The sequence below is a fragment of the Pieris rapae genome, chromosome 15 (assembly GCF_905147795.1).
Source record: "Pieris rapae chromosome 15, ilPieRapa1.1, whole genome shotgun sequence".
Lineage (NCBI taxonomy): Eukaryota > Metazoa > Arthropoda > Insecta > Lepidoptera > Pieridae > Pieris > Pieris rapae.
The window spans coordinates 315,902-331,578 of NC_059523.1; the positions used below are offsets into that span (position 1 = coordinate 315,902).

Below are 15,677 nucleotides of genomic sequence, written 5' to 3' on the forward strand. Positions count from 1 at the left end.
AACGCGCACGCACTTAGTGTAATTAATTGATGTATAAATCCTATATAAACTAGCGAAACGCCTACTAACACGGTAATCAAAAGATAACATATGTTATAACAATACGTTAGCTCCAACACCTAAATAATGTGTTTGAACCTTCAATCTATTTTGTATATGGTATATAATAATATAACATTTAACGGTATATCGTTTAATTTTAATAAAAATCTTTTCATCAAGGGGAATTTGTGTCACTTGAAGTGGCAACACCATAAGGCACGCTCGGCGTTCCTGCAAATGGTGTTCGCTTGACGGGTGATCGCTCGCCGTCAAAATGCAATCGCGATGTTTTAAACGTAATTAAAACAATAATTGGACAAATTTTCACGATAATAAACCACCGTGAATGGTAAGTACGATATGCGTGGTCTTAAATTGTCATAAAATTACGTAATAATTTTCGTGTCTTAGGGGCCATTTTCCGTCCCGCTCGTTTGTTATGAGTGTCAATTATTTACAATTCGGTACATACATGCGTCTCACTCGCACACAGTTTTCTTGATACGTTTTTCTGCGAGAGAAAAGCGGGACCCGCGATGGAAAAATATGAATAAATTCTGTGCTCTTAAAAATTATTGATTTTTCATCAGTTAAATAAGCGACGCAGCTAATTTCATACGCAGCTAGCGGTCAAAAACGTAAGTAACTAGAATTCAATAGTTTTTCTTATTTGTGCTCATGAAAAGTCACATTTTTCAGCGCATGATGGTCCGTCGACCATTTTCTTACGTGTTTTGACCTCATCTAAACATAGATTTGAGTAATTGTTTAAATATTGATTTTTTTGAGTTCGCGTGTGTTGACTCAGGGTTGTTTATAACTTGGGGCCTTTAACTATTTTGGGAGCGACCAAATGCTTCGCTCTTATTTAAATCATTACATTCAGGCGTTGTGCAAGTGTTCACTGGGCCCAATAAATAGAGACGGTTTTCGTAGGTAAGTTTTTGTTATTCTTTTAATATAACTGATTTAATTACGTTATAAATGTTATAGTTATATCAAATGCTAAATTATTTTCTTCAGTTTTAATTTTTATAGAATTTAGTTACAAGAAGAGGACTTTTTTTGTTGCGAGTATACTCTCTTCTTCGCTCATGGCATTTACGGATTCTTACAATATCAAACCTGTTTTAATAAGTAGAGATCACGAACACTATCAACAAGATTCAAAAGAAATCGCGTTTTATAAATGTATGTACATAGATATAATTTATTTAAATAAAATTCACATTCAGGTCAAAGCATATCTTCAAATTTATAAGTGAATTTTTAATTACTAGTACTCGCTGCTCGCGGCTTGACGTGTGGATTTAATCAATCAACGTTTCAAAACAAATAAAGGAACGTAAACCAGCGCTAACACGACACAAACATACATATACATCAATTTGTATGTATATAATATATAGAGGCGCAACTACGAATTATTAGAACTATCGTGATCTCTTTATACCTAGTTCTATATATCGCATAATTACTATAAATATATTGTTTTTAAATGTCTAAATAAGTTTCTTTGTTAAACGTATAAAACTTAGTTTTCGTTCATTTGGTCTTATTTTTATCAGCGATGACCAAGCCTGTGCAACGATAAGATACTAAGGGACCTATATATCAGAGATCTCAAGATAACACATTAAGACCCTTGGAGATTACAAGTGTTTTATATGAAGAAGCGAGTCATTTTCACGCATATCATATTGGTGTTGCCTAATCGAATTCGTTCGTCTAGAAATGGGATATCGCGAAAAATATTGATTTAATATTGTTAAAGATAAAAATAAAATAGCTCTGTATTTTCAGAGACTATTTCCTTCAGACCAACCTTACAAATTTTCTCTATAACATTAATTGTATTCATTCAGATTTTGAAACGTAATTACCGCCTAACTACACATATAATATATTAGAATCAAATAAATTGCACTTGTTCGTAAAAACAGTTTTTTACGAATGATATCTATTACTTAGAAAAATGTTTTCCATAATGGTTCGTAGAAAAACCCTTGCAACCTTATCGGTGAGATAACAAAACCGCATGGAAAACGGTTAAGTAATGTGGTGGAAAACCGCAACGTTGCCATTCATTGGTTTAAATTTGATAATAGAAGCAGGATTGTACATCTTATATCTGCCACAGTGGCCGTATATCAACATCTATTAACAATTCGGTAACAGCACAGCTTCTGTGTTTTCACAATTTGTCTCATAGAGATTTGACCTACGCGAGTCCGCTGTATGAGGGTGAGCGTTGCACATTTTGTGTAAGGAACTTTTCATTACGCCTTCTTAAATACTCAAATCTTGTGCACACGTATATATTTCATATATATATTTTCATGAGAGTTTGATTGTCGTCTTTGCATAAGTAGAATTTCTTAAATCACTATCCATTCACACGAAAAACATCAGGTCAAATTGGGATTTTAGGTTAAAAATGAAATCCGCCGCGGCGTAAAACAAAAACAAAAACCGATAAACTTTATATTAGTTTATTGCGAAATCGATAAGGTAATGCCCTAAACACCTATCACTAAGATCAGCCATCTTTGTACGCGGCTATAAATATAGGTAATCTTCCAAAATGACAATTCTCGGCGTTCGGATTATGTCATAGACCAATAACAATGCAATTTGTGTTTCAATTATGGTATTGTTAACCACATAATTTTACATTTATTTATATTAGGATAGAAAGACTTCATACACTTGTGCCCAAATCTGGCTTCACAAAGATTGAGTGAAGAAGGCACTCAATCATTTCCATATTAATATATTAACCGTCTACGCTTTTACCTAATTAATTAAAAGTACACAGACTACATAATTTCTGAAACTATTTCTCGTAATGCTTAGTGCGTGAGCGAGAATGGTTACCTATAGAAGTCTTTCCATCGTTCTTCGTTCGTTGTAAAAACTACGTTAATAACATCGGTAATTTGCCTCATATGTTTTCTTTTTAATTTTTCAAACCTTAAAGTATCCCATGGGCGGTGTAGAGCTTTATATTCAGAATATTATTATATTTATTCATAAAGGATGCAATCGTAATGAATAGCTGGTGTTCTTACAGTCGGTAAAGATTCATTACGCTACTAAGAAGCATGGTCTGGCCTCAAAATGTATCCGAATATAGCCCAGCGCTACAGACCCCCGCCCGGGTTTATTTTAGGCGCGCCCCTAAGGTCAACAACCCTGGACCCTCGCTTTGTTTTTTAACGTCTAGCGTTTGTTTCACTTACTTTTTCTTAGCCAACCCACTTAAGACGATTTCTTATAACCTTCATGGTGAGAGTAGGAGGTTATTTAAATCACAATGTCTATAGAGACCCATCAGAATTATTAATAGTTTTTTCATCTATTTTATGCCTATGTATAATACTGTAATGTATACTAATATTAATTACCAGTGGTTGCCTGGAAGAAAACGCTCGGAAGCGATATGGCCGCCAGTTGCCCTCCTTTTCAATTAATTATGTTCAAATATTTTTATATTGTACTGTAACAAAGTGTTAATAATAAATAAATAAATTAATAATTAAAAAAAAATTTATGTACTAATATAATAGTAATTAAATAGAAGAACAAATGCTTAATTATTTTTTGGGATGAAATTGTAAATTGATAATTTATGGTGGAAATAGATTTTATTCATTATCACCAAGCCTTTTCATTTTTTCCAAGAAAATTATGCGACGAAACGGACTTGAATAATCCCACATTACGTATATTTATTTCATGTCAGACAAAAGAAATAGATAGAGAGGTAATTAATGCGTGCGAGAGAGACGGTGGCACCTCGGAAAATCCCCTTCGTAAAAAAGTTATGAAAATCAATACGACTGACTAGGGTCTCGTGGCGGCTTATGTTAATTTCTTTTTGACCCTATTTTATATCATGTGTATTTTGTATAATAATTAAATTGTAAATCGTTCGATTCAGTATAAATGTTTTAAACGGCTGAACCGTATTTTGACCCTTTGATCATTCAAAACTCTTTAAATAAAATATATGTTTTTAATTATTGATATTTGTTTCAGATATAAGCGGCACTCCAGTATTTACTTAAAATCTAGTCTAAAAAGTTTCTATATTCTTTGTACTTATATAATCTGTGATACATTTGGATTTGTGCAATTTATCGGCCAAAGATATATTATGTTTAACTAATTGGTTATGGAAACCAATATGGCGTTACCTCCACAGCAGTTTTGCGTGAGGTGGAACTCCTATCATACTAATTTACAGGTGAGTTTTTTATTTACACGGTAGAACGTCTTTTAAAAAAGTCACTTTTGTATCACAAGTATGAAAACAAGATTTACAATAAAGAAAAGAAATTAAATGCTACATTGCTTACAGTCAGTATTCCCTCGTCTTCTCCTCACGGAGCAGTTCGCCGATGTGACATTGGCCTGTGAGTCTCGGCAGTTAAGATGCCACAAGTTGGTTCTCTCTGCCTGTTCGGCCTATTTAGAGAGACTACTGCTTCAGAATCCATGCAAGCATCCCATCGTCCTTATGAGGGATATGAGGTATGTACTGACATATAAATACCTGATTAAATTCTTTAATTGATTATTTTCTTGAGAGATTAATACCTAAATTTAATTAAGATTAAAATTCCGTCCGTTCCGTAACATTCTTAACGGAAGTATATCTTGTAACATATACAACTACAAAAAAAATAATTATGTCTAAGTTTGGGACTACCGTGAGTTTTGTCGCATAGTTTAATATAATTTTAAATATTTCTTCATCTTCAGGTTCAGTGAAATGCAAGCGTTAGTGGATTTCATGTATAAAGGCGAAGTTAACGTAACTCAGGAAGAACTCCCCAGCCTACTCAAGTCCGCCGAAGCGCTGCAGATCAGAGGTAGCTAATATGTAGTAAAAGGTTGTTTTTTATTACGCATTTTTCGTAAAAAGTTGAAAAAATCCTTCGAAGTTCATGCCCTTGAATTCGTGACCTAACAGGTAAACTCGTGTCAAAATTATGCAAAAGGTGTCCCTGACTGTTATCGTGTTTATAATTTTGTTGTTTTTGTTTCTAAAACTTTCTTGAAGATTAATTCACGTAACCCTCATTACGTTATTTGTTTGGCCTACTAAAGGTCATTCGTCGGCATAAGTTTGATTTCTTCATATAACGCCGGGAAAGGTGCGTATTTAATGTTGATTGATACGTCGCCCATGGAGACTCACGTTGCCAGAAGGCTCGCCAGTACGTTATTGGCCCTTTCAGAATTGGTACGCTCTTTTCTTGAAGCACACACATACTACATAGAAGTGGAAATACTTCAGTGGGTACCTGGTTTCACACAGTAATGGTGCGCGGCCAAAACTGCCAGTTTATATAAAAACACTCAATTGTGAAACGACAGTTGTCGGGGTGATTTGAAACGGATGGAATTCCGTATTGTGCCTTGAGTTAAACGTTCCAATGTCTGTAAACCTTCGATCGATTTAAATAAGAAATCTTTTGTCAGGCCTCTGCTCGAGTGAACCCGGTTCGCTGTCAGAACTTAAGACTGAGAACAAGGACTATTCGGTGGCGAGCGAAGCCTTGGTTGCGCACGCGCAGCGAGACAATACTAACGGTGAGATGATATACTTTGGAAATTATAATCTTTGATCGAAAAAATTATGATAAGCTAAATATGAATTGGGCAGACAAATTAAATATTAACTGTACAAAAACATTTGCAGGTCAGCAACAGCAAAAGGTGACAACGAACGGACAGAAGAAGCGTAAATCGGAAGAGAGGGAGAGGGGTTCCGAAGTGAAAGAGGAGACGGTAGAAGAAGATGGACTTTACTACGGCGAGTTGGACCAGGATCATATGGAGTATCAGGAGGTGAATTTGTTTTTTGTATTGAATAGATTTTTGCCTGCCTAATCATTATAATAGGATTTTTATTTTCAAATTACATTCTGTTTAGTAGGATAGTCTATAGTTATATTTTTATTATAATATAAACATTATCAGTCGATTAAACAATTTGGATTTCGTCTTTATATTAAAGTTACGTTATCCGTTTAACAGGAAGAGGAAACTAGCAAACCCGGAAGTAGCTTAGGACAAACTTCGGGTGAGTTTTTATAAATCATATATATATATTTTTTTTATTTTCAAAACAATGTTTATTTGCAATGTGACTTCATTCGTCACTTGCTTTTTGTTTAAAATTTATTTTTTAATTCCGCGCGGCTAAATCGGGTTTAAGTGAGTGAAGATCATATTGTGAATGGCATTGACAAGATAAATGACAGTCTGTAAGGTAGGCCAATTTTTTTAGTATTGCAACTGGATTTGGTAGATTTTGATAGAACGTGAACCATGAATGTAGTTGCGAGATATTTCTCTTTCTAACGCGCTTTTTCTCTTACAGACATGTCATTTGTCATTGCTACATTCATGGTTCACGGTAGTTTTGATTTAAATTGATTTCTTTTATTTTTTTCAGCTCGTAAACCCTACTTACGCGTGAAGCCCGAGAGCGAATTGTTTTTTGAAACGAAGTTACAGAATTTAGCCAACTCCCAATACATAAGTAAACTATCGAAAATGACCCCGACGGAAATACAAAACGAATTTTCTAAATATGGTATCACCAATGTGAGTGACGATTTCGTCCAGAAAACCTTAGAAAACGACTACTACAAGTCCTGGTTGGAACAAAACGGCGAATTAGAAGTGTCCCTATTGAAAGCGAACCAAATCAAAAAGAAAAACGAGGCGAAAAACCAAAAATCTGAGGTCGAACTTATTCCACGACCGAAGGACGCCGCTAAAGAAGTTTACCCTAAAATTGGGGAAAAGACGATCAGGCGTCGCGGGCGTCCACCGATTTTTAAGGACAAAAACGTTGACATCGGCGACACAGTATTGAAAGCAGATTTGGATCAATTTCTGGAGGGGAAAGAAGTTAGTTCCTCGGGGCTTTCGAGGAAGGACTTGGAGAGAGTTATGATGGGAAAGTTCAATCCCAACAGGCGGTATTCTAACGAAGCTATGTGGGCAGCCCTCATGGATGTCAAGAAGGGAGGGAGTATTTACAGGTAAGCAAAAATCAAACAATGCTGTATTTGTTTTAGTTGTAGAAGGTTATTAAAACCATTTGATAATTTCAGAGCTGCTCAAACCCACAAGGTGCCGAGAAAATCGCTACGTAATTGGATGAAGAGATGCCACATTAAATCTTCGTTCCCGATGCCGCAACAGCTGAAACAGTTTGTGGAGAACAGTAAGAAACAACGCGAATTCAAAACTGACAATATCGAACCACAAAACTTGGAAAACGAAGAAGCCAATTATGATCCTGAAATCGATTTCGGAAAGCATTTCTTGTCGTTTACAACACATATGTCGAGCGAGGACGAGAATGGTAGAACGCTCGACGATTCTACCAAAAATGAGGGCAACTCTGCTCTTAATATGTCAATGCATGAATAAGTTATTTATAGTTTATAGTAGAACAGGGTTATTTTGTGTGTTAGTCTCGTTTACGTTTTGTATTTTTCCAAATTATTACTTTTCAGGATTTATATATTTGTTTATATATCTTGTAATTATTGTTTATTTTCAAAATAACCCTGTGTGAACATTGTTATAATTTATCGCGCATAATAGTCTTAGGTTTATCGGCGCCAAAAACTTATCTTTACCGGTACATTCGTTACTGCTTCAAGTAAAACTACATTCAGGTGCCTCTGAAAAAAATTTAAAGTATTTTTAACACAACACGCAGTTGTGTAAAAATATAACACATATTTTTATTGTTTCATATGTGTATTTTGCCTTAATTTCACGAGAGCTTGGGCTAGGGCACAAGCCTAGCACCGAACGTATAAGAAACATGGAATTTGTCAGACTGTTCGTCCAAAGAACTGCCTTATATTATGCCAAATTGAATTTTAAATTACCAAAGTTAATAACCATATAATAAATATTTAAAATATTAACATTTTTGCCAAAAAAAAACCTATATTTGTTGTATGGTGTGAAAATGGCTGCCAAAGATATTAACGGCTTGCTGATTTAAAAAATATATTTATTTAATTCCATTAATTACTTTTTTAAATCCAAAGACCTCGAAGAAAAATGATATGCTATGCATAAAAATATTTAAATTGGTTTTACATTATAATAAGATTTTATTTAATATTATAAATTAATAGGGAATTTAAATTATTACTTTTAATAAATACTTACAGTATATAGATTAAACTAATTTGTTTCTCGTAATATACTGTTCAATTAATTTTTAATGTGCAATAATTACCTTGAATGTTGCCAGTAAATTCTACCATTTTGGTAGTCCCGGCATTTCCTTTTAGTTGTTATGTAGTAATAGTAAATGTAATGAAGTCGGATAACATTGAAACGTTAAAGTTGAAAAATTTTCATTTAGATTTGAAATACTTTAAAATGTTTTATTTTCCTCTTAAATAGTAATTGTATTGATGTTATCCAAATAGCCACGTTATCTCTATTGGATATTGCCGACTATTTTGGTGTTCAAATATATTAAAGGCATTCTTCATAGCAAGAAATATTTGTGATAAACGTAACTGAAATTAGGACCGATAATTATTCTTCTGTTTTGACAAATTCATCTCTTATTGTGCCGACAGTCATCTTATTCAAACAATTAATTCAATAGAGATAGTCAAAGGCGTTTATAGTATATAAGTAAATATTTGGCCTTAACCTCGTGCTTGTCTGGACATTGTCCGTTATAAAAGACTTAAATTTTAGTATCTTAGTGTTTTATCCAAATACACAAAAGTCAATCTAATTAGGCGCTGCTTAAAATTTTCTACACTTTTAAGTAAATCCTATATTTGAATGGCATTTGAGTGCAGCTCTAAAGTTTTGAATATTTATTATCATATAGAAGTGTATTATGTGTTTTAGATTTAATCGAGATACAGTTTGCCATCTCTCAGAGATGCCAAAAGCCCTTTAAACTAGTGTTATTACTGAAGTCGTACTTAACGTGGTACCAAATCTTTAATAACTTTAAACGTATGTTTAATTGAACTGAGTATACGGTTGCTGCGGCTTTGTATCCTTACTTGTACTTAATATGTATTTTATATAACTTTTGAAACAGGCCTAATTGAAAACATTGTTTTGTTGTTCCTTAGGCGTTAACGTTACGACGGTTTTAACGAGCAATTTTTAATAACATTAAATAATTAGAACGAATAACCCTAGTAGATATATTCAAGGTTAAAAAAGATTTAAAAAGCCTAAACTACGTTCCTATATTATTTTAGCTCGCATCTACTAAAATGTTCTACCAAAAATGTATTTCTGATCTATTCTCAAAAGGAAATATAGAACTCGAAGTGTCCTTTGTTCGTTATAATGAGGGTAACTTTGGAATTTAATTCAGAGTTTGGATGCCTTTCTTTACTTTCTATGTATGGGCGTATTCTACTAAATATTGAATCGTATGTGTTCAGTAGTGTTTTTAATTGGAATTTATGGTTAAAGTGTTGCCAGTAACAAATATTTAGTAGAAAGTTATGCCCGTAATCCATGAAGTGCCTATTTAGTATATATAACATATACATAACTTTAGTGCGTAAGTATAATTATTGTAGATAGTTTATATACCAATATGTACTTATTGCCTTAAGATTTTACGGTTTTATTTGACTATTTCATAGGAAATTTCGCTGATAAGTATGACAAAAATATAAAAATTAAATCATTGTCAAGTTATGTTATTTTATAACTTCTAAACGTTTGTTCACAGTATTAATTTTGTCTTATATTCGCGTTATATTATTTACTAATATTATGTACTTAGTAGAATAATTGGAAGTTTGAGTTTTATCATGCATAAAGTTAATATTATAGTAAATGTATTGTCAATTTATAAAATTATAAGTTTTCTTTCATCCGGTTTCTCTAATGATCCAACATTCTATTAAATCAATACCTACTGCTGCTGCTTCCAATTTCTATGTTATCAGGAAGACAGACATATGTGTTGCTACAAATGATAAGTCAAAATGTTATTAATTTATTTCGCGTTTAACTGTTTTAGGGGTTTTTTGTAAACTGTATATTTAATGTTATGTTAGAAACCGGATTTTAAAAGTAAGTTTACGAGTCTGCTATATAACTCCGCCCGAAAATAATAATGTATGTTATATGTCAATAAATATTTATATGTATGCAACATACTTTTTTATTTTATATATATTTAAATATATACCTATTCTGCTGCTGCATCTAAAGAGAAGGTTATGTTTAATTGAAACTTTAAACATTCATGTTTAATTTTAAATCAAACTAGTCGCAATACAACTTCATTGCAAAGTGTAAAGTACAACCCGTGCGTCTTTTCCTCGCTTTTTACGCGCTTTCCCACCCCCGTCCTGTATGAAGCCAGGAAAAGAAACCGCCCTATTCGTAACTGTCAACATGACGTTTGTCAGTTGACATTTTCTGTGTTGCCACAATTTTCTACCATTAACCGGTTTCTTTTCCTCGCTTGCAGGTGTGCGGACCTCTACGGAAATTGTGACGCGACATTTCATCGACATGGATGGAATCCCTCTGAACGTGCACGCGAGGCCGAGGCTAGTCGGACGGCGACCGAATGCAATCGTCAACATAGAGACAGATGTATTTCAAGAGAAATCATACAAGCAGTATTCGTCGCAGCATCTGCGAGACGCGTTGATTGCTGTGAAAAAGGGATATAGCGTCTATGCTGCTTCAAATAAATATGGCGTGCCACGGAAAACTTTACGGAACTGGATGGAAAAGTATGATATAAAAAGTCAATTTTCTAAAGGACGACGCGGGACAAATAGGCCGACACAAATTTTGGACCCTTTAGACTTAATGTCGGAAACCAGGTCCGAGAGGTTTGAAGATGGTCTGTGAGGTCATAACTTAGCAGGTGGTAGAAAATCCATTGAATATAGAATCTGATCCATCGAGATTTATATATAACCTTTAAAAAGTATAGCTCAAAGAGTGCAATAATACCTACGCGGTATTTTTTGAAGAAGACAAGGAATACCTACCAGATAGCACGTGACTTGATTAAGAAATTTAAATTAAAATTGGTTTGAAAGTTTTATACTAAATTGAAACCCCTAATTTAAATGTATGCATTTAGCCTTTTTATAGCCAAGTACACGTTTACTTAATATGCCAAAAGTATTTTAGACTGTAATCGTAAAATATTATTAGGATTAACTGTATAGTTAAAAATCAAGTTTTGTCTTATTTATTCAATAAAAAATAAAAGTATTTATTTGTACAAAATATCACCATTTATCGTGTCTAGTATATTAAGTCAATTGAAGATGTACGTACGTAGATAGCCATAATTAACCAATTAAATCTTCATTTTATTATTAGTGTATATGAGTGTTAATAAAAGTCGCGGGTCTTGTTTTTTTATCTAGTCTATTTATAAACCTAATTTCAAACTATATTTTTCTCTATTTATGATCCCTGCATTCATTTATGTACTAACGATTTAAAGAATAAATTTATGTAATTTTTCATGTATAGGTATTATAAGTGTTAACAGCCTGCAACATAGTTTTGTAAACTACTATTTTTTTTATATTGCAATTTAATTTCTACCAAACATGTTTTGTGCCAATGTTTAATTTTAATTTTGTTCCTAAAAACCAAAGTTGGTCATTAAGAATTTATTTAAATGAATTTAGCTATTTAAGGAGTTTACGAAAAAATAAATTAGCAAGAAGAATTGATCGACGTTAGATCAATGACTAAACAAGCAAGTTTCGTAACGGCCGGGGATTTTTTAAGCTCCTGAGGGTGGGATTTATTCATTTTAATATCGATTTCTTCGTAAATAATTTCATCAATTTTGATATCAATGTATTGAGACCTTGCATTAAAATTGAGGTTCGTCGCTAAAGACCATCTTATTATGAATTAATTGAAAATGAAGTTACAGAATAGCTCTGCAATGGCCGTGACGAATACTTTTTAAGAAAGTTTATAAGTAGGTCATAAGCCAACAATTATTTATATATAGCAATTTGTACCAGATATATAAGGTTTGTAAATTATTATAAATTATTATAAATAAAATGGTAAATGTTGTGTATATAGTATTTTATTTAATTATTTTTATATACATAGGTACTAGCTAACCCGGCGAACTTTGTTCCGCCTTAGACGCCATAAACGAGCAGATTTTTGATTTTATTAAGTTAATTGTTTTATTATATAAAGTTGTCAGGTTGATCTAGCTGACCCGATAGTTATGACTCTGAATATTGAATTCGAATTGGTATAATTCATAAAAAGTGTTTTTTTTTATTCTAAATGTATTGTTTATCAATAAAATAAGATTGTCAGAAGAATCCGTTTTAAACGTCACTTTTTTTTCATCCTCTTTGACTATATTTGCAGCACGCATTCAGTCAATCCTATGTCAAATGTCTTAAGGTTACATTTAAAAAGTTTAATAATTTTATATGGTGGTTAAGTAATTTTAAATTTTCTAATTTTCCGCGCAATTTCCTTATTTTTTTCTTTCATAATAACCTTCTCCTGATTATAACGAACAGAACAAACAATAATTAGCGAAATCGGTCCAGCCGTTCAGGCGTGATGCCGTGATCGAGGGAAATAGGGATTCATTTTTATATACATATTTAGACTAGTCGACTAGGCCGTGTTGCTGTGGCTAAGGTTTTTGTTATATTACATAAGTAGTAGTAAATTATTCAAGGGAAACGGTAGGAGAACTTATGTGAAAGGTTGGTGCTTTTAACACAGCACTATCTGTTAGAATTGTATCAAATAATAAACAAATAATTTGCAATAAAATAACTAAAATTAAAGATCTAAGCTATCCTATCTCTTAAGTTGGACCAGACTGCGCACGGTGTGCCAATTTTATTTAAAATCGGTAAAGTAGTAGGAGTCCATCGCGGACAAATATCGTGACAGGAGATTTATATATATATATGTATTTTTTTATATATATTAAGATTACTAATATTTCTTCGGAATGTCTAAACTCTAAATAATAAAAAAACTTCATTCAGAGATTTTAACTGGGATTAATTACGTTTTTTACGAAACTCGACGTTTTGTTGACAGTCTTTCGTTTCGCGACTAAGTAATGCAGTAACCTCAGGCATTATATTTAGAATATCTATATACTACTCTTTTTGAATGGTAATTAAACCCTCTTTAGAAATAAAAGAACGCTGCTGGTTGAATAAAAATATTTCATTTTTAAATGAGATGTAGTCAGTGGCCGTATTTCGATGAATACGCCATCTAAATAATGTAGGTATGTATTGTATATGTTACTGTAAGAGCTCGAACTACAATTAATCTTAAGATTTGTAAGTCTTAGGATTTACCGACAAAATACGACGATTTTTTCATCTAAGGAAAATCGTGCGGTATTTTTACATATAATATTGCATCTTTTCAGAGTTTGCGATAGCCAACGTGCAGTGTCAATACGATGGAAGTGATTCTGAAAAATCTGAAGGGTCAATACGCACTACGGGTGTCACTGGAGAGCACAACTATGACACTAGAGATGAGCCACCAGCGTTTATTATACAGCAAGTGGCAACGGTAACAACCTCATGGTTTTCAGATCATCGTTTTTAATTTGATTAGCTTTGCTCGAAAGCGACATGGCTATGTATATTTGTATCAATTAAACAATATTATTTTAAAATCAATATTTATAGAAATTTGCATAAACATAAGGAATTCATAAATTTTCTTTTTTTTTTTTCAGCCGCCAACTTCGCAGTCCAAAGGACCGTTCGTGGAAGTGAGACCCACCATCATGACTATTGGCCCAGGGTACGGGCCCTCCGTCAATGTGATACACGTCGGGGATCGGCAACCGGTAAGAAACTTACCTTAACCCGTTTTGCCTAACCAATGTTTCGTTCTGTTCTATTTTAATCAATAGACAGTTTTTACTACGTATTTTAATAAATCCTATTGAAATGTAAAATTTCAGAGCAGCCAATCCCAAGGCCCAGAATTCAACATGAACAAGCGAATCCGGCGGAGCGAGGTAGAGCTGCGGCAGGCGGCCGACTGCGTCAGTCGAGGCCTCACCTTCCAAACTGTCTCTGAGCAGTTTAACATCCCCATATCTACTATACGGTAAGATTTAAACATTCATGTTTAATTATCAAAATGTATGAATTTCGTCTATATTTGGGCCATAACTTACAGGTTTCACGATATCTTTTACATCAACTAAAGTTTTTACCTTTGAAAATCCACTGGTGCACAGCTGGGGTTGGATTCAATCTGAACATCTGTTGATTATTCATATTCATTAAGAAGGTTGTGAACCTATGCTCCAAAGAAAAATACTCTTACAAGATTTGGTTTCAGTTTGGCAACATAAATATTGTATATCTTTCAGATTCTTCATGGCGCGCAAAGGTATCCTACCGAGACGGAGGCGAGGACGGAGTGCTCAAGTTAGTCATATTTTTAGTCTTCCCAAAAATACCTTACATTATTATTTTCGGTAGTGGGCTGATCGGTTTTAGAGAAAGCCTTTCTCGAACCTAATTCACTGTTTTGCTGATGATTTTTTTTCTGCTTTAAATACCAACAATTTCTGATAATTTTATTGTGTGCTTATCTTATCTTATATATGTTTTAATTATTTTTTTCGGAAACTTATGTTTACCATTCTTGTCATACATTTTCCATGTAAGTTTTTGTGAAATAATCAGTAGACGTAAAATTATGTATGATGTCGTAAACTCAATAAATAAATAAATAAAAATAAATAATCCGTGTAGGAAACAAATCCCCAATAGAACTATAAATTTTATTTTGATTGCGTTAAACACAAAACACTAAATTCCTTAAATTTGAATTTAAAGACCTGGGATTGAAATTAGTCAAAAAGTCAACTTCGTAAAGTAGCAAATGGATAAGTTATTAAAACTGCTTTCAGTTTAGTCGCCAATCCACTAGCCCTGAGCCACCTTTTCACATGCAACACTTCAAGTTGCCCAACATGCTCGCGTTGCCAGCCGAAGACGAACCCCCGCAAACCTAGACTATCCTTACACAAATGTAAAGTGACAAATGTGGTGAAGTGTAATCGAATAAGTGACTAAAAGTGTACAGTAATGACGTCTAACTTGTGAAATATGTGTAAAGTGACTAATTAGGTAAAGTATAGAGAAAATCAACATTTTAACATAATTTTGCAACTATCCCACAGGCATATAAGAAATCATAATTATGTCTTTATATATATTCTAAATTATTACTTAAAAATATTTGAAAATGACTATGACGTGTTTTATTGTGTTTGTTCAAATAATTAATAGAACAAGTATTAAATATGTCGTATTTAGAATGTTAAATGTGCACTTCGTCGTATAACCATTTTGCGATAAATGTAAACAACTATACATAACGGCTTTAATAATGAGATCTTTCAGGGTCGCAGGTTCGATTTCTGCTGGTGAAAAGTTAATGATTTTAGATATGTAGGTATCGTTGAATATAAGAATAATGATAAAGAATATTTAGTGGCCTAAGATAAATGATGTAATAAGTATATTATGTATTATAATTTTAATATTTTGGATCTGCATTTT

At 33.0% G+C, this 15,677-nt stretch overlaps 1 protein-coding gene across 5 annotated transcripts; it reads left to right on the top strand.

Moving 5' to 3' along the window:
- Nucleotides 1-250: 250 nt before the first annotated feature.
- LOC110998236 (protein bric-a-brac 2) lies at nucleotides 251-15,302 on the top strand. 5 transcript variants are annotated; one of them, XM_022266773.2, is made up of 12 exons: nucleotides 251-391; nucleotides 4,084-4,291; nucleotides 4,406-4,578; nucleotides 4,810-4,919; nucleotides 5,533-5,643; nucleotides 5,753-5,901; nucleotides 6,091-6,136; nucleotides 13,511-13,659; nucleotides 13,829-13,942; nucleotides 14,060-14,208; nucleotides 14,477-14,534; nucleotides 15,023-15,302. In XM_022266773.2, the coding sequence occupies exons 2-12, from the start codon at nucleotides 4,220-4,222 to the stop codon at nucleotides 15,125-15,127; spliced, it is 1,236 nt and encodes a 411-aa protein (XP_022122465.1). In that variant the 5' UTR covers nucleotides 251-391; nucleotides 4,084-4,219; the 3' UTR covers nucleotides 15,128-15,302. The 5 variants fall into 5 exon arrangements, with proteins under 5 accessions (XP_022122465.1, XP_022122464.2, XP_045487208.1 ...); XM_022266772.2 differs by lacking the exons at nucleotides 13,511-13,659; nucleotides 13,829-13,942; nucleotides 14,060-14,208; nucleotides 14,477-14,534; nucleotides 15,023-15,302 and adding exons at nucleotides 6,512-7,106; nucleotides 7,179-10,243; XM_022266770.2 differs by lacking the exons at nucleotides 251-391; nucleotides 13,511-13,659; nucleotides 13,829-13,942; ... (1 more) ...; nucleotides 14,477-14,534; nucleotides 15,023-15,302 and adding exons at nucleotides 522-680; nucleotides 6,512-7,106; nucleotides 7,179-10,243.
- The last annotated feature ends 375 nt before the right edge of the window (nucleotides 15,303-15,677 follow it).

Bases quoted from the DNA above. Each gene is read 5' to 3' on its own strand.
- LOC110998236 (XM_022266772.2), top strand. From the start codon at position 4,220: ATGGAAACCAATATGGCGTTACCTCCACAGCAGTTTTGCGTGAGGTGG. The intron at 4,579-4,809 runs GTATGTACTGAC...CTTCATCTTCAG, and splicing joins GTCCTTATGAGGGATATGAG to GTTCAGTGAAATGCAAGCGT. The intron at 7,107-7,178 runs GTAAGCAAAAAT...TGATAATTTCAG, and splicing joins AAGGGAGGGAGTATTTACAG to AGCTGCTCAAACCCACAAGG.